The sequence below is a fragment of the Eschrichtius robustus genome, chromosome 14 (genome assembly GCF_028021215.1).
Source record: "Eschrichtius robustus isolate mEscRob2 chromosome 14, mEscRob2.pri, whole genome shotgun sequence".
NCBI lineage: Eukaryota > Metazoa > Chordata > Mammalia > Artiodactyla > Eschrichtiidae > Eschrichtius > Eschrichtius robustus.
The window spans coordinates 12,559,427-12,581,330 of record NC_090837.1 but is presented as its reverse complement, the minus strand read 5'-3'; the positions used below and the strand labels follow the sequence as shown (position 1 = coordinate 12,581,330).

General features: G+C 41.8%; 1 protein-coding gene across 1 annotated transcript in view; it reads left to right on the top strand.

Annotated features, from left to right (window-relative positions):
• Positions 1–21,904, top strand: part of FBXW8 (F-box and WD repeat domain containing 8) — a 120,882-nt gene that overhangs the window by 17,210 nt on the left and 81,768 nt on the right. Inside the window, exons 3-4 of the mRNA XM_068562326.1 lie at positions 9,624–9,788; positions 13,505–13,593. Of these exons, the coding sequence (XP_068418427.1) occupies positions 9,624–9,788; positions 13,505–13,593 (254 nt within the window). The remainder of the gene's footprint in view (positions 1–9,623; positions 9,789–13,504; positions 13,594–21,904) is intronic.

Here is a 21,904-nt window from a genome sequence, read left to right as displayed (position 1 = left end):
TAAAAGAAAACCACAGAGTAATAAAAATAAGTAGCATTTTCATTTGTTTCTCATGGTGTTTTTATTTTTGAAACAGGAAAAGGGCCTTCTGTTGAATGGAATGTCCTGCTGCTTTATGATTTTATTTTAGAGGGGGCTTGCTCTCTCCGTCTCGCTCTTTCTCTCTGGTTCTCTTTTAATCTAGCCGCCTTGGGATTTCAGTGAAATTGGTTGGGCCAGTTATGTGGAATTGGCACCATAAACTATATGTGTGCCCTTGGAGAAAACCTGTTTGCTTAGATCCTTATGCCAAATTGGTAACTGACTAACAGTAAGGAACCCTGATTGGGGCGGACTTCTGAGATTTCATTATGCCACAGACTATACTGGAGAATTGATTTGGCTCTGACTTTGTCTCCTTTCTGCATCCCCTCTCTTTTCTGCTTTGTGAGGCTTTACGCTTCAAAACTAAAGTCCCCTTACGTTAGTTTGTGGTCCTGTGTACCCTGAATGCTGACCTTCCTAGCTCCTTGGTATCCACACTTGTCCCTCGAGGGATTTAGTATCTCTGTGGGAGAGTATCATGCTGGGATGTCTCAAACAGTGTGGCTTTTAGTAAGCAGTTATGCTTGGGGCAGTTCATTGAGCAGTTTATCATTTTGCTACTTATAATTTTTTGTTCTTTTGTGTGTGTGTGTGTGTGTGTGTGTGTGTGTGTGTGTGTCCACAGGATTTCCGAACACTTTAATGGGTAATATTTTAAAATGGACAACAATGACAAAATTGTTGATTTCGAAATTACAAAATTGTTTGGTTTTTATGAGAAAAGTGAGTGTGCTGTTATATTACAACATGAGTAATTCTAAGGAGTAAAGGTTTTTAAGTATTTACCAATGTTCATTTAAAAAACTTTAAAAGTAATTATAAATTCATAAGAAGTTGCAAAAAATAGTGCAGAGAAGCTCTGTGTACCCTTCCCCCAGTTTCCTCCATTCGTAATGTCTTGCAGACTGTAGCCCAATATCAAAACCAGGAATTGACATTTGCAAAGTCCATGGAGCTTATTCAGATTTCACCAGTTTAATACACACTTATTTGTGTGTATTTAAGTCTACGCAGTTTTATCACGTGTGGAGATTTGAGTGACCACACAGTCAATATATAGAATTGTCATCACAAGAATCCTGCTACTCTTTTATAGCCATGCCCTTCCCTAACCCCTGGCAACCTCGAATTTGTTCTCCATCTCTATAACTTTATTTTTTCATTTTCAATTTTAGCATATATTTTAGTCATGTGTATTTCACAATGTGTAATTTTAGAAATAGAGCTGCAAAGGCAACAGGGCCATGATTTTCAAGTCAAAGGTAGAAAAATGTCCTTGAAGAATGTAATAAAGAACAAGAAGGAAGCTGGAGAGGTTAAAAACTTAAGATTTATGTTAAAATTGGCAAGCAAGAAGTAGGTGTTACCAAAATAAATAAGTAGTTCTGGAACTAAAGCCCAGTGTATTAGATTATGATATTTAAAGTTTCAAGGCAAATGTGATCTTATGATCTTCCCAGATGTCCAAATAGGAGAAACTAAAATTTGAGTTTTTCTAGCTACAGATCTTAATGACATTTTTAAAGGCTGGGAATTTAGAGCCAAGCGTGCCTGGTTGATTTTCAGAGGAGAAATTATTCTGAGGACCTGTAGTTGCTGGCAGGGTTCCCTTAATTCTTAATTTCCACCTTTGCCCCCAGACTTCTCTCAGGGAGATATGTGCATGCCTGAGACCCAAGCATCCACAGGAGTTTCCTTTTAATTCCCCAGGTTGCAGTGGCTGCTCCCTCTAAAAGGGGTTAGGGAGAAGCAAAGCAACTCCAGAAAAAAAGATGGGGAACTAGATGAAACAAGAATGGCAAAATATTGATAATCATTTGAACAGAGTGGGGGTGACTTGGGAGTTTTTTACGCTGTTCACTTTACTTTTGTGTGGTTGAAATTTTTCATATTAAAATTTAAAAGAGAAAAAAATCAGAAAGCAAGAGATTATATTTGAATAAGAAAGTCAGAGCCTTCTGAGGGCAGCACATGCCAGGAGCTGACCTTTGAAAATAAAAACAATCCAGGTTTTTTTTTTTTTCGTAAGTTTTGAATTTTATTTTATTTATTTTTTATACAGCAGGTTCTTATTAGTTATCTATTTTATACATATTAGTGTATACATGTCAATCCCAATCTCCCAATTCATCACACCACCACCACCCCCCGCCACCGCTTTCCCCACTTGGTGTCCATACGTTTGTTCTCTACATCTGTGTCTCAATTTCTGCCCTGCAGACCTGTTCATCTGTACCATTTTTCTAGGTTCCACATGTATGCGTTAATATGCGATATTTGTTTTTCTCTTTCTGACTTACTTCACTCTGTACGACAGTCTCTAGATCCATCCATGTCTCTACAAATGATCCAATTTCGTTCCTTTTTATGGCTGAGTAATATTCCATTGTATATATGTACCACATCTTCTTTATCCATTTGTCTGTCGATGGGCATTTAGGTTGCATCCATGACCTGGCTATTGTAAATAGTGCTGCAATGAACATTGGGGTGCATGTGTCTTTTTGAATTATGGTTTTCTCTGGGTATATGCCTAGCAATCCAGTTTTTTTAGGTGTTGAACTTAAAAAAAAAAAAGTTGGACTTATTCTTCTCATTCAGTTATTTACAGAGGGCCTACTACATGCCATGTACCATTCTAGACAGTGAACAAAACATAAAAACCCCTGCCTTTTGGAAAGCTTTACATTATGTGCAGTAAATATATCATTAAATATAGAATATATCTGATGGTGGTAAGTGCTATGGAGAAAAATGAGACAGCAGAGATGATGTTGGGGGTTGCATCATCTGGGGTGGCCAGGGAAGACTTCATAGAGAAGGTGACCTTTCAGCAGAGACCTGAAGGAGGGAAGAAGGAAGCTGGGCAGGTCTCTGGCAGAGGGGAATAGCAGGTGCAGAGGCCTTGAGGTGAGTGTGCCTGTTGTGTGAGGAACAGCAGGAAGGTCAGAGTGGCTAGGCTGTGGCAACTGAGTAATGGCCCCCCTGAGATGTTCATGCCCTAATCCGCCTGAGGGCCTGTGACTACGTTATCTTTTATGGTAAAAAGACCTTTGCAGATGTAAGTTAAGGATCTTCACATGGAGTGATCTTGGATTATCCAGGTGGGTTCATTGTGACTACAGAGCTCCTTAGAGGGAGGCAGGAGGTCAGAGGGGAGAGGAGATGCTATGTTGCTGGCTTTGAAAATGGAGGAAGGGGCTGCAAGCCAAGGAATGTACGTGGCTCCACAAAGCTGGAAAAGGTAAAGAAACAGATCGTCCCCTGAAGCCTCCAGGAGGAATGCAACCCTGCTGCCAACACCTTGATTTTATTTTATTTTATTTTATTTTTTGGCCACGCTGTGCGGCTTATGGGATCTTAGTTCCCCGACCTGGGATTGAACCTGTGCCTCCTGCAATGGAAACGTGGACCGCCAGGGAGTTCCCCCAACACCTTGATTTTAGACTTCTGGCCCCCAGAACTGTAAGAATAAATGTGTGTCATTTAAAGCCGTAAGTTTGTGATAAGTTGTTAGAATATCAATAGGAAACTAACAGAGGGATGTAGTGAGCAGACAGGGCTAAGAGAAGGAGAGATGGTCCAAATTCAAAAGGCACTTAATCTGTTAACAGAACTTGAACTTTTATTCTGAATGAGATGGGAAGCCATTGAAGTGTTTTAATCAGAGGAGTGACAAGGTCTGACTAATATGTTAAAAGGGATCATTTTTGCTGCTATGTGAAGAATATGCCGGGGGACAAGGCCGGCAGCAAGGAGACCAGTTTGAAGGCTACATGGTGATTTGGACCAGGACTGTGCTGGTAGAAGTGGGTGGAGTCAGGGTTGCTGATGGGTTGGGTGTGGGGAGAGGAGGAAGAGTCAACAGGACTCCAGGGTGTTTGGCCTGAGCAACTGGGTGGATGAGGTTGCCATTACTAATGAGGGGAAAATAGTGGGAGGAGCAAGTTTTGGGGGAAGATCAGTACTTGAATGTGAGGCTGCAGATGAGTTCTGGGTGGAACTCAGGGTTGAAGATGTAAATTTGGAAGCAGTCAGCACATGGATGGTATTTAAAGCCAGGAAACTGAACGAGATCATCAGGAAAGTGAGTGTAGATAGAGGAGGAGATTAGGGGTTGGGCCCTGGCACAGACAGTGAGTAGACGATAAGCAGACTGAGAAGGCGGTACCTGTGAGCTGGGAAGAAACCTAGCGAGCACAGTCCTCTGAACCAAGGGAGAGCAGTTTTCAAGGAGGTGAAGGTGATCAAAGGTAATAAGCGGTCAAGTGAGAGGAGGACTGAGAAGAGACTGCTGGGTTTAGCAATGGGAGGTCAGTGGTGTGTCCTCCCCAGGTAGACTTCATTATGTCATTGTGTGACTGGAACAGTGACACTTTTTCCCCTGTTGTGGGCCTCACTGGTAACCTTAATCCAGGCAGAGTTAATAAAGCTAGTTTTTGAGACAAGGGTTTTTTTTTTTTTTTTTTTCTTCTTTTAATGCTGCAATTCATAGTGGTGCTATAAAGCAAAATGCTGGAGACACTTTTATTAGCAAATTCTTGCAGCTGAGGCTCACTCAGTGGGGCTTTTACTGGGCAGGGCCAGTCCAATCCTGGTGTATTAAAGAGAGACCATTAGGCCTTTGGAAAATTCAGGCTCGTAAACTTTCTAGATTTAATGTAATTTAAGAAATCAAAACAATTAGATTTCCTTTTGATGAGACTCTTTAAAATTTACTTGTGAAAGTTTAACTAGGTGTTTGTCTTGTTGATTTTTTTCCCCCTTCAGGATTAAAAGAAATTCTTAAAGCCTATCATTTTTGTTCTCCTTTAAAAGAAGAATTAAAAGGCAACCCTCTCTTTATCATTTGCTAAAGAAATTTGCTGGCACGTTTCTGTGTTCAATACCTAATCGTAGATACAATCCTGATCCCTTTTTGGAAGTAATTCTCACCTCTAGCTTTTATAAATCCCTCAAAGAGCTTTATTGTTTGTTTTCCAGGATTAAACTTTATCCCGAATATTATTTTCTGCAGAAGAGGCCCTGTGGTCTAGGGGTTAGTGGGGGGGGGATGACACACCGAAACATCAACTTTTTGTTCTCAGGTTTTTATCCCATAACCCTGTTGTACAAATTTCAGATTGTGTTATTTACGACAATTTGACATTTTCTTCGAAGCTGATATAAAAAAATGTTTTCGGCTTCCAAGATTTTTAAGGTCTGACATACATTTTGAGAGTTCTTGAAAGTCTCTGAAAAGTTTCTCCGTTTTAAAGTGGCTGGAATTTGTACAGTTTAGTACTCATTAAAACTCGTCCAGAATGTTTAATTGGGATATTCTAGTTTGTAGTCACTGAGCACTGAATTTGGATTCTCCTGAAATGATGATTCACTGGCTTCATCTAACAAAGTGCAGCCTTGTAACTAATTTTTGGACTGCAGAATTACAAAGATTACCCACTGTTGGGGGCCAGTCTTGTGATCCAACTCGGCTGTAAGGGCAGAGACCACAACTTTTCCCTCTAGCTTCCCCAGCCATGGGCAGGCGGCCCCAATCTGGTCATGTCCGTGGGGTGTCACCCACCTGCAAAAGGTGTCAGTTTGGCAGGTTGAGGTGGAAAGTGGATAAGAATTGCTGGCCTTAGTGCCCGCATGCAGTTGGTGCCCAACATATGTTTTAATTGACTGACTGATACCCATATCAATGTTCTGTAAGGTGTCTTCTGGAGGACACTGGGCTTTTGAGACACTCCTTGTAAGAAGAGTTCAGGAGCCAGATAAGTTCGAGGAATGCAGCCTCTTATATTTCCTTCTTAGAGATATGCAACACGTGTCAGTCTGTTAAAAGCTCTGAGAAGTTCTGCAGTGAAGAGTCCTGCTTAGTTTTGTTTAAACCAGTGTTCTCCAAACTCGTGTGACCATGGAATCCTTTTTTAAAGTAACTTAATACCCTAAGGAGCTGCTATTCTATTGAATATGCTTTGGGAAGTGCTGGTCTGTGTAGTGAAATAATGAGTCTGGGTCTTTCATCTAGTAGTTACATTTCATAAATTCTACAAAATTTTACATTTTATAATTTTTACAGAAAAGGGCTGATGTATCCCAGGGATCAGAGTAAACTGCCGTGTGGTTAGCTAGCACTTTGTGCCTTTGAGAACCCGTGAGGGTGTCTGTGTGTTCACCCTTATACTTTATTTAACCCTGAATTGCAGGGGCCTGTGGGAGAAATACTCTGCTCTGGGGCTATTTGAGCTGTAGCCTGGCTCCGTCACAGATTATGTTGGTCTGTCCCTATCTGTGCTTCATGATTGCCTAGTGCTGAGACTCGCTTTGGCACAGACAGATGGACAGACACCACCCAGTGTCATGGACAGGCTCAGCTGTGGACCAAACATGCCAAAAATAAAACCATGGTGTTCTGTCTAGTCGAAACTGGAACGCCAGTGTTACTGAGCCATTATCCCATTCTTTATTGCCTGACCACTTGTGATCAGATGAGGGTTTGTTTCCCCGATGCCCTTATGGCTAAGATGGAGAAGTGTGGGATGACAGTGTGGTTAAGTGGATTTGTAACTGATGCTGTGGCCGTGCCTGGGGTGGGCTGCTTAATGGACCCATGTCAGCCTGGGGGGAGGGCTCTAGTGGTTTGCCACGGGCTCCGTCCTCAGCCCCATCCTGGTTAATTTTTTAAAATAATTAAGACATGAAGCCCCACAGACTGTATTTTGCAGATGACTTATGTAAAGGAAAAGTAGCATACATACAATGGATGACAGAATTGAGATGCAAAGATATTAAATGCTGGGGGTGGGTATGTGCGATGATCTGGGATTTAAAATGGATAGAAAGTTTAGAAAGTTAAGAATTTAAGTTTAAAACATAATAGCGTGAGAGTAAAAAATGGGGACTTTTTTTTCTTTAATTGCAACTTGTATTTAAAAAGACTCTGAAGATTGATAAATACCAAACTGAGGTTACTGTTGGTGAGAAAAGGATGTGGACACTGAGAGATGCATAGGAGTTTTAAGCTTATTGGTAATACTTCTTAAGCAGGGTGCTGTATCCGTGGGTGTTTGTAATATATACCTTTTTGTCTGCCTTAAATATTTAATAAAATAAACGGACTCCAGAAGCTCTGGACCATACTTTCTGTAACCATGAGGATGTATCTTCAAGTGAAGTAGCAATTAGTATCTGATAAAAATCCTTCTGTTCATGGCACTTGACAGTCTATATCTGGGGTATTGTTTAGTCCTGAGTATCACTTTTGAAGAGGGATACCAGAGATGCATAAATACTAGGGTACATTTCAGAGATAATGGGTAGGGGAGCTAGTCCTATGACAATTAATTGGAGAAAATGGGTGTGTTTAGACCAGTGAAGAAGTGACTAAGGGGAAATGTGATGACTGCCTTCAGACATTTAAGGAGCTGTCAGTATGTCTTTTTTGTTCCTCTTTTCCTATATTACTATCTTCTTTTTTTTTTTTTTTTTTAAAGAAATTTATTTATTTAAGTGTGTTGGGTCTTCGTTGCTGCACGCGGGCTTTCTCTAGTTGTGGCGGGCGGGGGCTACTCTTTGTCGTGGTGCACGGGCCTCTCATTGCGGTGGCTTCTCTTGTTGCGGAGCACGGGCTCTAGGCGCGCAGGCTTCAGTAGTTGTGGCTCGCGGGCTCTAGAGCGCAGGCTCAGTAGTTGTGGCGCACGGGCTTAGTTGCTCCGTGGCGTGTAGGATTGTCCTGGACCAGGGCTCGAACCCGTGTCCCCTGCATTGGCAGGTGGATTCTTAACCACTGTGCCACCAGTGTTTGGTTCTTTTTAAAAAAATAAAATATTGTCTCTTTGTCAATATTCTCTACTTCGTGAGACATTGTGCTCATAAGTTTATTTCTTTAGATATGCTTTCCTTTAGTATTTTGAATATATTTATAATGGGGTATCCCACTCCCCAGGTTTTCCTTTGAAGGCTTTCGATTAGCCTCCTTTTAGCCCTACTTGGTAGTGCCACGTCAGGCAGCTGCGCTGTTAAACAGTTGTCCCTTATTTTTTTCTGACAAATGCCCTGGATATAGGACAGAGTTAGATCTAAGTCAGATCAGATAAAGACAAGCCTCAAGAACAGAGCTTTCTAGCAAGCTGCCAGACAGGCCAAATAGTGACGGTTCTCTGGGGATGGTACTTTTGGAGAGCTATAAACCCATTTGGCCTCTCTGGGAGCTGCTAGACTGCTGGTTTTTTACAGCTGCTATAGTTGGAGGCTGTTGGTTTTCAAGGCTACTATGGAGCTAGAGGATGAGGATGGGATTAATGCAAGTGAAAACAATACAAAGGTTGCTATTCTTACCAAGCTTCAGCCATTTTTCTTGAATAAATGCTTCTCAGAATGTTGCAAGCCTTTAGTTAATTTCTAGTGTTCTGAAAAAGTTGATTTTGACAATTTTTGGCAGTATTCTTGTTGGTTTTGTGGAGGAGCAGATTTTCGGAGATCTTCAACTCTGTAGTCCCGGAAGCTAACTCCCTATCGGTATTTCTCAAAAGAGGCACCCTTGTGTCATGAGAATCTGTCATGCACATGCTGTGTGCTCTCTCTTTGTCTCATGTTCTCTCTTCTTGTCTGAGTATTTGATGTCTTGGAGTGGCCCCAAGGGAGTGTTAAGGAGCACAAGTTACCATGAACCGCTGGTCGTGACTCTTACTTTATTAGAAGTGAGGCTCAGCCTTTGGGTGGACGGCAAAGCAGCATGTGTTGCAGACCCCAGAGCATGCTGATCTGCTGGGTCAGTTTCTCATTTTGCGAGCAGAGTCCATCTTTTGCAGTCTGCCCAGCTTTGTACATTATCCCATGATGAAGTAAATCCATCATTCCCCAAAGTTAGGGTTGGAAGACAAAGCGCTAATAGCTAAAATGACCATTTCCTCTGGATACTGTTGGGATTTGAAATTCAGTCCAGTCATAACATTAATTTCTCTATATCAGATCTTACCATCCTAGATAATTGCTTGAGTTTTCTGTTAAATAATTTTTTTAATCTACACATTTAAAATCTAAGTTTTTGCACATAGTATAAATCTGCATTTCTCATATGACCAGAAGTTTTGGGTTATGGATATTTTATTACAGCTCATTACTTCAGAGGTCATTGGTCTCTAGCTCTGTAAGATGGAAATACAAGTGCTTATTGGTAAAAAGTAAAGAGATTCTGTTCTGAAAAGCTGTGTATGATTTTATATCTATTAACGTGTTACAGTGTGTATTTTATGCCTTTAAGTATTTGTGTATTTTTTTCTCTTTATATTTTATACATATATATGTATAAAATAATTTAACCAAGTAGTTTAAAATGTGATATTAGGTGGTAGTACAACAATTTTGAAATCTTGAAAGATAAAACAGGAAACATTTGCTTGTATTTTTTTTCGCCTCAGAGTGTTTTGTTAATGAGACATTTTATACTGCCATAAACCCAGGGCAGTAATAAAGGTGTTGATTGATTTTTGGATGACAAGGGACTTCTCTAATTGCAGAATTTGACATTTGTGTCACTTCTGCTGTTTTAGGTGAGCAAGACGTGGAAGGTGATTGCAGAAGATGAAGTACTCTGGTACAGGCTGTGCCAGCAGGAAGGGCACCTTCCCGAGAGCAGCATCTCCGATTATTCTTGCTGGAAGCTCATCTTCCAAGAGTGCCGAGCCAAGGAACACATGTTAAGAACCAACTGGAAGGTAGGCAGTGGCCAATATCATTACCTGTAGGGGAATAGCCTGCAAGGACACAGGAATCCAAGCCTGGGATTAAACACCGAGTCCTTCCAATTTCATCCTGAGATTAACTGCCAAAAACAAAGAGAGGAGGAGTATGGTGAGCGTCCCTTCAGCTGTTGGTGACTTGTTGCCCAATAGAGTATCTGCCCTTGTCTTCAAGCACACTCTTTGGGAGCATCCCGTTGTCCTCTAGGAGAGGAGGGGCGAGACTGAGGAGCCAGTCGCCTCACCTCTGATGGTCGGGGTCTTTGCGGTAGTGCTCAGTGCAGCCCCTGTTCACTGTCACCATCTCCCTGGATGGACCAAGAAAGCACCACCTGAATACAAAAGAGGGGCTGAAAATGCTATTTCCAGTAAATGTAAGAGGGAGATTATTAAGCGTCTCTAAGTACTGTCTTCTCTTCCCTCACATAACCTATTGGCTTGCTTCCATAACATTTATCACTTCAAAATTTCTACAGAAATATTAGATCACAGCTATGAATTTGCACAGAACAGTGTTTCTGTAGAAAATAACTGTCAAGAACAGTGTTACATAAAGCTGTTTAAGGCATGACGAGACAGCAGTGTGGTGCCCCTTTCTTCCCACCTGGGTAGCTGGATATTCAGTTGGAAGGAAGGGACAGAACTGTGTTCTTTCCCCTCCTGTAAAGGTCAATCCTAATAGACTTTGAGATTAACAAGCTTTTGCTCATTACTGATAGTGACATATTGCCTATGTGCATGTCTGTCCCCAGTCACCTCATAACCTGATTAGTGACCGATACTCTTGATCTGGGCAGCGTCACAGTTCCTAGCAAAGTTAATAAGAGTAGTGTTCCTCTAACTCGGGTTTCTCAACCCCAGCACTAGTGCCATCTGGGACCGATACTTTGCGGTGAGGGCTGTCCTGGGCATTGCAGGATCTTCCGCAGTATGTCCAGCCTCTCCCCAGTATATGCCAGAAGCATTCTCTTCCTCCCCGCAGCTCTGACAACCAAAAAGTCTTCAGACCAGTCCGATGTCCCCTGAGGGCAAAATCAGCCCTGGTTGAGAACCATCCTCCTAAAGAGGATTAGCATAGCCATCCTTAGGCCATGAAGACCCACCACTAGGTACAAATCCCGCTGGCCCCGCTCTGTGTATCCACTCCCGGTAATAAACTCGCGTGGAGGGCCCCCCTCGCCCTCTTGCCCATTTGCTTGGTTATGTCTGTGTGAAGGACATAAGTGAGAGCAGGCATTGGGTTTGCCAAAGCTGCTTAGACAGGCTGGGGGCCGGAAAGCAGAGGGTCTGACCCTGGCAGGAGGGGCCATAATTTAAGGAAAGCTTGAGAGTGAGGCATTTGCTAGGGCCTTTCTGTCCAGGAAGGAGGGATACTTTTGAGATTTGTGAGCATGAGAGCTGGAGATACTCCATGTACCCTGGCTCGAATTCATAAATGTCAGATTCTAAGAGAGAAAGCAGCAGCTGAGTTCTTTGTTTCCTCTTTGGTATTAGAAAGCTAGGGAGGGAAGCAGGTACACCCGCCTCATCCAGGCTGGAGGGGGCAGAAGTGAAGGTGTTTAGAGACCCGCCTCATAGCATCTGGCACTTAATGCCAGTGTACAGATTACATACAATTCAACTGAACGTCTGTTTTGTTGTTTTTCTCCAACAAGCCCAAAGCCATGTGTTTGATAAGTGCTCAATAAGAGGTCGTTGCTTGAATGAACTGGAGTCAAACTGCAGGGAGACTGGAGGGAGGCTTCTCTTTGGAGTGTCTCGGGCCCATTTCCTGCACTGTTACCTATGAGGACTACAGAAGTAAAATGTCAAATGACACTCTTGCATTAACTGTAGTGATGGGATTCTTGTGATTCTAGAATGAATGGAATTCTTACGAAAACATGAAAGGTAGTGCAGAGCAAGATGCTTTCCCTTTGTGTGCCTCTGCTTTCTCATCTAACGTGGAGCTGAGAGTAGCTGCGCTCTTTGCGCCATCGTGAGGATGACTGTCTAATGATATATCTAACACTCCTCCCACAGGGCGTGGCCTGTGTCTGCTGCTCAGTTAGCACTGGCCTTGGCACGCAGATGCTGTGGTTTGGTGCTATTCATGGTCAACCTCAGGATGGGTTGGGAGGGTGATTTGGTTTGGCATCTCCTAGGTTGGTGTTTGAGGAAGCTGAGAAGGGACCCCAGGGTTCTCAGTACTTCCACACAGGGGATGACCTGTGAATGCAGGAACTTACCTGGACCTGCAGTTCAGAGCCAGCGTGCAAATGATGTTCCTTTCCCTGGTGTTTGCATACACTCATCTCACTGTGGCATTCTAGGATCTCTCTAATCCAGAATACCAGTGTGAGGTTGGAGCCCTTGATGGGGAGGAAGCCACGTGACGAAACTTAGTGGAGGACGTGAGCACACAGGCCCTCTCCTTTTCTTTCAATAGCTTGTCCCTCAAAAGAGCTTTGCTGTTCTTGTCATTTTGGCTGTGGCCCTCGAACAGATGATTCTCAAGTCCTTCCCTTCCATCCCCATGTCTCCACTAGCAGGACAGCCCCACTTGGATGTGTCCAGTTGTGTCCCTCAGCCTTGGACTTGGTCCTCGAGTTCAGTGAGATCACCATGCAGATCGTCTTGCAGAGTGCCTGGAGTACAGCTGCTTAATAAACGTTGGTTTTAATGGAGCGGATGTCATCATCTGTCTCCTAATAATATAAATAGTAATAGTAACTACCATTTATTGAAAACCTGCTGTGTGCTAAGAACTGTGCTTGCCACTTACACACACTATTTCTAATCCTTGTGCTGGTACAGCAAAGTTGAAATTATGGATGGCTTGGTATTTTTTTTTAATTGAAGTATATAGTTGACTTACAATATTGTTTCAGGTGTACAGCAAAGCAATTCAGTTATGTGTATATATTTTTTGATGGCTTGGTATTCTTGAATACCTTTATTCATGCTTGCTTTTTGGCTTAACTGTCCTGCCCTGCCCTTCCCAACATCCCACATGTAAATACTTTCTATTCTTCAAGATTCCCTTTATTTTAAAAATAATTATTTTATTTATATATATTTTGAATCAATAAATAAACAGTCGTGATGCAGTAAATCAAAAGTCATAAAAGGGCACATACTGGAAAATACATCTCCCTCGCACCTCTCTCCACCTACCACCTAGTTCCCTCCTCAGGAGCAACTGTGTTACGGGTTTTAGGGTTTCCTTTAAATAACCGTTTCCATGAACCTCTGACCTCTCAATCAGAAACAATGTCTTTTCTTTTCCCCATCCTGATTTTTATCTTGTTGTATATACTTTTTCATTTTATTCTGAGAGCATTTATAAGGGGTGTTAACAGGTAAAATACCATTAGCTGCTTTCTCTCCTCTGAACTGAACTTTTTAAATACACTTTATGCATTTCTTCCCTAGCAGCCCACTGCGGAGTGGAGTGGTTACCATCCTGTACTCCCCTCGAGGACGGGGGCAGCGTCTCGCACTTCCCGTGCCCAGTAGTTTCATTCAGTGTGTTTGTAACTCATAAATACATAGCTTAACACGTTAGTTGTCTTTGTCCTTTCCAATGTCTTGATAACTATGGACACAGTCCATACCGTAAAAAAACTGCCATGAATGTAGTTGAGAGTGAAATGCTTTGTCTTCAGGCTATCCAGAGAATAGTATAAACTGCAGCCCCTTTTCTTATGCAGAATCGCAAAGGCGCCGTGAGTGAGCTGGAACACATTCCTGACGCAGTTTTATGTGATGTGCATTCTCACGATGGTGTTGTCATTGCTGGGTAAGCGAAAACAGTTTTTCAGTTAATATTCTTCATCCTAAGGTCTTTCACTTTTCATGGACCACCCTCTGCGTCCCAGCCACCTTATTCTCCCTTGGGAGTGCGTGCCTCCCCACTTACAGCCCTCGTGGAGATGGGTGGTCTCCATGACTCTATCCTCCAGTAGTTGAGAGCTCTGAAGCTAGTGGTGAGAAGCGAGTGGTGTGGAGCGGCTCTGTAATCCATTTGTGTCAATATATCTTTTGAGCTTTTAAATCACTCTTATGGCACGTTCTGTTAGATTTTCATTAAGGCAAACAGTTTGTATTTTATGAAGACATAAAAAAGTGAAGCAAGAATAATAAGTGTTGGCAGAAACAGGTGCTGTTCTTGATCTCTTGTTCTGAAGCCTTTATTATGAGGAAGGGCTGTGGCCACAGGTAATCTTCCTTCCCCACCACACAGTTTGTATTTGCAGTTAACTTGTCCTGAAATAGGCTTTTTGTTTGTCTCCATTGCCGAGAAATTTAATTTTGACTTCTGTAAATTCCTTTGGCTTCTGTTCCAAAAACCACTTCCATGAATTCTTCATATTTTATTACAGAGATGTTTTTATGTGTTTCTTTAAGGTATAATAAGACGATTACTTTCTTCTTGGATTAACAAGATGTCTTGAACCAGAGCCTCACATTGTGTACTTAATGCCATAGAGACCAGGACACTTAAACTTCTGAGTCTGGATTGACTTCGGAGTGAGACACCCAAAAGAGGTTTCTACCTGGAGGAGCAAACAAAAACAAACCTTGGACTTAACAGCTTAGTAGTAGGAGAGCCTTTTTCTTTAAAGAAAACTCTTTCCTTCAGAACCATTCCTTAACTGAAATTTCCAAGAGTCAGATTATTTTAATATTTTGTGGTCCGTAGTACCTGTGTAAAAATATTTTGCTTCAAACAAGATAAGCCTTAGGAGGAACACTTTCCATTAGCTTGTGTTTTACTGGCCATGATTTCGAGGCCAGTAAATACCCTTCTTGGGAGTGCTATAGAACTATTACTTTTAGAAAAATTAATGGAACAGAAATCTAGAATTTTGTCCATTCAGTTATCAGTGTGGCTCTAGGCTTCTGCCCCTCATTGCTCAAGTATGGGCCTGAGAGCTCATGCTAGGTAAGATCCTTTTCACCTGCTAATTCTGAGATTCCTCAATAACTCCCAAAGGGACTGGGGTCATTCCAGCTTAAAGAGGTCTCCTGGTGTGTCAGAGGCCTTTGAGGACAGACTGTTGAGATGGAACTGAAAGAGTCATAAAAGGAACTAGAAATAAGGGAGACGATTCTGGAAAGCCAATTATGAATTTCTTATCTGGACGTGGACCTCGCAAAAGGCAGCCTGGCCACTAGTCCAGATGCCAGTCCTTTTCCTGCCTCTCCATCCCCTCGAGGCCTGCTCAGCATTACAGATTATGCCAGCACAAAGCAAAGCGATGGCAGAGTTTAGTGGATCGATAAGATGAAACTTGATCTGTGGGTCAGAGAGGCTCCTCAAGGCCCCTCTTTCTAAGAGAACCTTACGTTTATGGCCTAGCATCAGATACTTCAATCTTGCTTGTATATAGAGCATTTTGTGTTTATCATTAAAATTTTATCTGGTGGTTACGATGCTTGTTTTCTGGGTCAGGTCTTGAATCCCTTTTCATTTGAGATAGCGGTGTTTGTGGTTACCTCATTCCCAATCAATGTTGTATTCACCAGGCTCTCTGCAGTTATGTATCTCCAAGGAGCTTCTTAAAGAGACAGTGGCCATCTCACCATTTCCTTCTCTTTTACTTCTCTTGCATTTCTCCTATTTTTCTTCTTCCCTTCCTTTTTCTCTATTTTTTTACACAAGTAGAATCTGTTCAGATGCTTAGTTTTTTTATATCTGCAGCTAACCGATGTGACATTTTTGCATTTAAACCTGTTAAATGTGTTTTATATAATTGATGAAGATTATGTTGCAGAATCTTGCCCCAGCTTCTTCCCAGCTTTTCAGTCCCTTTGTGTAAATGTTCCTGGTTTGGAGCTGCATTGCTTAGGCTTAGACTAATTTGTGTCACACTTAACCTTAAGCGCAAACCCAGTCTTGGTTCTGCCTTACTCTTCTGCGCATAGAACCAGGGTACCCTTCAAGTGGTCATTCGCTCGGAAACTCTGAGACACTCGAGTCCCCGTCCAGTGAAAGGACCTGGATGCCTCTTACCTGAGGCTTGTTTTTCCAGCAGAGGAAACAGACATTATTCTCAAAGCTTTTGATCTTTCACTCTTGTCCATGAGTGTTTGCTTGCTTTCCTATCTCACGGGTGATAGTTTTCCAATTACCTTTTCCTGATGTTTGGAGCCTTTGAAATTTGTTTCCAACCTCCCTTTTTCCTCATTACTCTTCCCAGGGCACCTTTGGTTTTTCCCCCCACGCTGTCCTAGTTACCTCTGACCATGTCTTTTTTTAACTTGAGATGCAATTTCCATACCATAAAATCCACCCTTTTAAATTGTGTAGGTCAGTGATTTTTAGTATATTCACAAGGTTGTGTAACTGCCCACCATTATCTAATTCTAGAACGTTTTCATTACCCCCAAAAGAAACCCAGTCCCCGTTTTTTCACGCCCAGCTCAAGCCTTGCCTCCTCCCACAGGTTCCATGGGGCGCTAGCCTACTAACCCTCATGGCCGCTCCGCCCCAGCATCTAGCCTCCTCTCGCCTCCCAGAGGAGTGATTATCTGCAGCTTGTAGGGCAGCTAATCACGCGGCCTTGAGGCTTCACCTAAACATTTTTGTCTTAACTTTACAGCCATGTATTTTTTTTCAGTCAATTTGTAAGCATCTTTTAAAACTAGAGGTGATAATATAATATTTCATTAAATGCTCTGTAGTACTAATACATTTTTTTTAGTCTGAAAAAAAGCATTAACATTTGATAGACTCCCTTCCCCCCACCTGTATACTACATGTTACGTGGGAAGCTGGAGGAATTCCTAATTTCTTTTGTCTGTTCTCCGATTTCTTAGTTTTTTTCAACTTAGAATCATACAACTTGAAACCCGGAAGGAACTTAGAGATTCTCTTCCGAAACGCTCATTCTGGGTGAGGTAGCTGAGGCTCAGCAAGGTCCGGGGAGTGGGGCTGGCACCCGTGCCCTGCCTACCCCGCTGTGCTTCTGCAGGGGGCGTGCATAGAGCCGGTCCCCAGCGCTGCCTTCTCCAGCCCTTGCTCGCTACTCTGACGGCTTGGCTATTATAGCATCACTTTGGTTTCTTTTATGGCATGTATGGACCTTTCCTTTCTGTTAAAAATGAAAACAGTAGTAAAACCACATTGTCTTTGCAAAACTATTAGAAAGTGGAGAAGAGAAATCCACCTAAATCCCAGCATGCTACCACAATTCCCGTTGTGGTTTTTGGTGTGTACTGTTTATTTTTCTGCCTGTTTTTTAACACATATTTTAATTACTGGATTTAGGCGGATGGATTTTTATTTTTTCCGGATTAAGAAATTATTTTAGGGACTTCCCTGGCAGTCCAGTGGTTAAGACTCTGCGCTTCCACTGCAGGGGGCACGGGTTCGATCCATGGGTGGGGAACTAGGATCCTGAATGCCGTGTGGCACAGCCAAAAAATTTAAAAAAAGAAATTATTTTAAAATGCCTTCATAATCCTCAACTTCTTTCCCATTGAACTTTTGCCTTGAAGTCTCTAAACCATCCCTCAAACCTGGTCTCCTGAGTGCACCTTCCTTTTTTTCCGTCAGTGCCACAAATAAAGATCAAGATCAAGAGTTTGATCTTGTTGACTGTAGTGTCTTAAAGTGGTGGGAGCCATGTATTAAGCATGTTTGTAACCTCAGAGCCTAACACCAGTCCCAGCACCGAGGAAACTTTGGGGAAGGTATGCATAGAAGGAAAACCCCTTGCACTGCTGAGACCCTGCACTCTCTGAGCCTCCTTACCGCATCTTTGACTTACCAAACTCTTACTCTGGCCCTTCCTCGTGCCTCTCTGTGGTGTCATGTGGCCACTTAGCAGTGACATGCAGCATCCCAGAAAATACCAGAAACAGTTGTTTTCTTTGCTGGTCAGGTAAGTGGAAGTTCCTTCAACGGTGACTAAGTATGTAATTCAAATACAACCTTTACTTTGATTTTTTTCTGGCTAAAATTTCCCATTTCTTTAACCTGAGAATAACTTGTGCTGAGAAGCCACCAATCTCTGCGATAAGCCACCTGTCTCTTTCTCTCAGAGCTCAGCCTCTGTCTGTGTTTTCTTTGTGATCTGGTAGCGTTCCTGAAATGCGGTGAGGTTTAGTGTGTGCCTTCCTTGGATTTAGAAGAAGAGATGTTATCTAGAAAGTTGGTTGATAATAAGTGATTAGGAAGCATGGTGTTTGTTTCTTTGTTTTTGTTTGTGGTGAGAGCTCCGAGAATTTTAGAATGTCTCTCAAATTATACGTTTATCATTGAGGGAAAAGACTAGAAGGGACGAGGCTATGACGGTATCCCCGTCCTGTTTTGTGAGGCCTGGACTGTCCTCTTTCTCCACAGTTGCACTCTGGGAGTTAAGGGTGTTGAAAACAGATGACATCATGAGTTCAGAAGGTCACATTATAACCTGAGATGTAGGTCTAGGTATAATTTGCCAGGAATATATTCGCTTTACTGCCATCTAGTGAAGGAGAGCATCTCGGGTAAAACTTGCGGGAGAAAGTCAAGCGGGGGGCTCATTGGGAGCCTTGTGCCAGCTCTGCTAACCATTAAGCTATTAGCTCACGAGAAGCTTTTATCAGATGCCCAGGAGTATGGTGGTGCTTTGCAATAAAGTCCCTCCTCACTGTTACTTAAGATTCATAAGTCTGAAGCGTTTCAGTTTGCCTAAGAAAGCACACTATTCACATTAGAGGACCATTCCCCGCCCCCGCCCCCCCCGCCCCCGTTTTGGTTTTAAAAAAACATCAAGCCCCCTCTTTGTGTCAGGGTTTTTTCAACACTCCTAAATGCCTCTTCTTCCGTTTTCTACTGTGGTGATCTGCCTTTTTAGGGTGCAACTCCTGCATTGACTGGAAGGAACAGTGACTGTGTATCCATGTTTCTTCTCTGTCAAGTGTGGTTGGAGGGAAAACTGGATCGTCTAATGTCACCAAGTGCTAGCTGTCTTCTTTCCCTGAAAAGTACTCAGTTGTCCTGCTCGGTCTCCTGCATTTCCTCCATCACCATTCCCTCTGAGGCAAGTGACACCAAGCAAAACCGCCCACACGTCTCTAGCAGCCAAGTGACCTCTGGCTGTTGTTCTGGCTTTTATCCTTACTAGAGCTCTGTCTGTCACAACCTGGACAGAGTCGAGAGGGTTGCCAGTCTTATGTAGACATGAAGCAAAATTTTGAGCTTCCAGTTTATATATGTAAAATTTGGTGTCTGAATCTCTGGTTGGTTCACTTAGCCTATTGACGCTTTATTGGAATGTTATCATTGTTTATAAGTAAGAACTGTTGGAAAATAATAGTTCAGACATAGGCATGTGTCTAAGGTAACTTGGAATATCTTGCTTTTAGCCATTTTTTCTCCACTTTTCCCAGTAATTAAAAATGTGCCTTTGGGAGAAGACTCAAATCAATAGAATTAGAAATGAAAAAGGAGAAGTAACAACTGACACTGCAGAAATACAAACGATCATGAGAAATTACTACAAGCAACTCTATGCCAATAAAATGGACAACCTGGAAGAAATGGACAAATTCTTAGAAATGCACAACCTGCCGAGACTGAACCAGGAAGAAATAGAAAATATGAACAGACCAATCGCAAGCACTGAAATTGAAAATGTGATTAAAAATCTTCCAACAAACAAAAGCCCAGGACTGGATGGCTTCACAGGCGAATTCTATCAAACATTTAGAGAAGAGCTAACACCTATCCTTCTCAAACTCTTCCAAAATATTGCAGAGGGAGGAACACTCCCCAACTCATTCTACGAGGCCACCATCACCCTGATACCAAAACCAGACAAAGATGTCACAAAGAAAGAAAACTACAGGCCAATATCACTGATGAACATAGATGTAAAAATCCTCAACAAAATACTAGCAAACAGAATCCAACAGCACATTAAAAGGATCATACACCACGATCAAGTGGGGTTTATTCCAGGAATGCAAGGATTCTTCAGTATACGCAAATCAGTCAACGTGATACACCATATTAACAAACTGAAGGAGAAAAACCATATGATCATCTCAATAGATGCAGAGAAAGTTTTTGACAGAATTCAACACCCATTTATGATAAAAGCCCTGCAGAAAGTAGGCATAGAGGGAACTTTCCTCAACATAATAAAGGCCATATATGACAAACCCACAGCCAACATCGTCGTCAGTGGTGAAAAACTTAAACCATTTCCACTAAGATGAGGAACAAGACAAGGTTGCCCACTCTCACCACTATTATTCAACATAGTTGTGGAAGTTTTAGCCACAGCAATCAGAGAAGAAAAAGAAATAAAAGGAATCCAAATCGGAAAAGAAGAAGTAAGCTGTCACTGTTTGCAGATGACATGATACTATACATAGAGAATCCTAAAGATGCTACCAGAAAACTACTAGAGCTAATCAATGAATTTGGTAAAGTAGCAGGATACAAAATTAATGCACAGAAATCTCTTGCATTCCTATACACTAATGATGAAAAATCTGAAAGTGAAATTAAGAAAACACTCCCATTTACCACTGCAACAAAAAGAATAAAATATCTAGGAATAAACCTACCTAAGGAGACAAAAGACCTGTATGCAGAAAATTATAAGACACTGATGAAAGAAATTAAAGATGATACAAATAGATGGAGAGATATACCATGTTCCTGGATTGGAAGAATCAACATTGTGAAAATGACTCTACTACCCAAAGCAATCTACAGATTCAATGCAATCCCTATCAAACTACCACTGGCATTTTTCACAGAACTAGAACAAAAAATTTCACAATTTGTATGGAAACACAAAAGACCCCGAATAGCCAAAGCAATCTTGAGAACGAAAAATGGAGCTGAAGGAATTAGGCTCCCTGACTTCAGACTATACTACAAAGCTACAGTAATCAGGACAGTTTGGTACTGGCACAAAAACAGAAACATAGATCAATGGAACAGGATAGAAAGCCCAGAGATAAACCCATGCACATATGGTCACCTTATCTTTGATAAAGGAGGCAAGCATATACAGTGGAGAAAAGACAGCCTCTTCAATAAGTGGTGCTGGGAAAACTGGACAGGTACATGTAAAAGTATGAAATTAGAACACTCCCTAACACCATACACAAAAATAAACTCAAAATGGATTAAAGACCTAAATGTAAGGCCAGACACTATCAAACTCTCAGAGGAAAACATAGGCAGAACACTCTATGACGTAAATCACAGCAAGATCCTTTTTGACCCAGCTCCTAGAGAAATGGAAATAAAAACAAAAATAAACAAATGGGACCTAATGAAACTTAAAAGCTTTTGCACAGCAAAGGAAACCATAAACAAGACCAAAAGACAACCCTCAGAATGGGAGAAAATATTTGCAAATGAAGCAACTGACAAAGGATTAATCTCCAAGATTTACAAGCAGCTCATGCAGCTCAATAACAAAAAAACAAACAACCCAATCCAAAAATGGGCAGGAGACCTAAATAGACATTTCTCCACAGAAGATATACAGATTGCCAACAAACACATGAAAGAATGCTCAACATCATTAATCATTAGAGAAATGCAAATCAAAACTACAATGAGATATCATTTCACGCCAGTCAGAATGGCCATCATCAAAAAATCTAGAAACAGTAAATGCTGGAGAGGGTGTGGAGAAAAGGGAACCCTCTTGCACTGTTGGTGGGAATGTAAATGGATACAGCCACTATGGAGAACAGTATGGAGGTTCCTTAAAAAACTAAAACTAGAACTACCGTACAACCCAGCAATCCCACTCCTGGGCATATACCCTGAGAAAACCGTAATTCAAAAAGAGACATGTACCACAATGTTCACTGCAGCACTATTTACAATAGCCAGGACATGAAAGCAACCTAAGTGCCCATCGACAGATGAATGGATAAAGAAGATGTGGCACATATATACAATGGAATATTACTCAGCCATAAAAAGAAACGAACTTGAGTTATTTGTAGTGAGGTGGATGGACCTAGAGTCTGTCATACAGAGTGAAGTAAGTCAGAAAGAGAAAAACAAATACAGTATGCTAACACATACATATATGGAATCTAAGGAAAAAAAAAAAAGGTCATGAAGAACCTAGTGGCAAGATGGG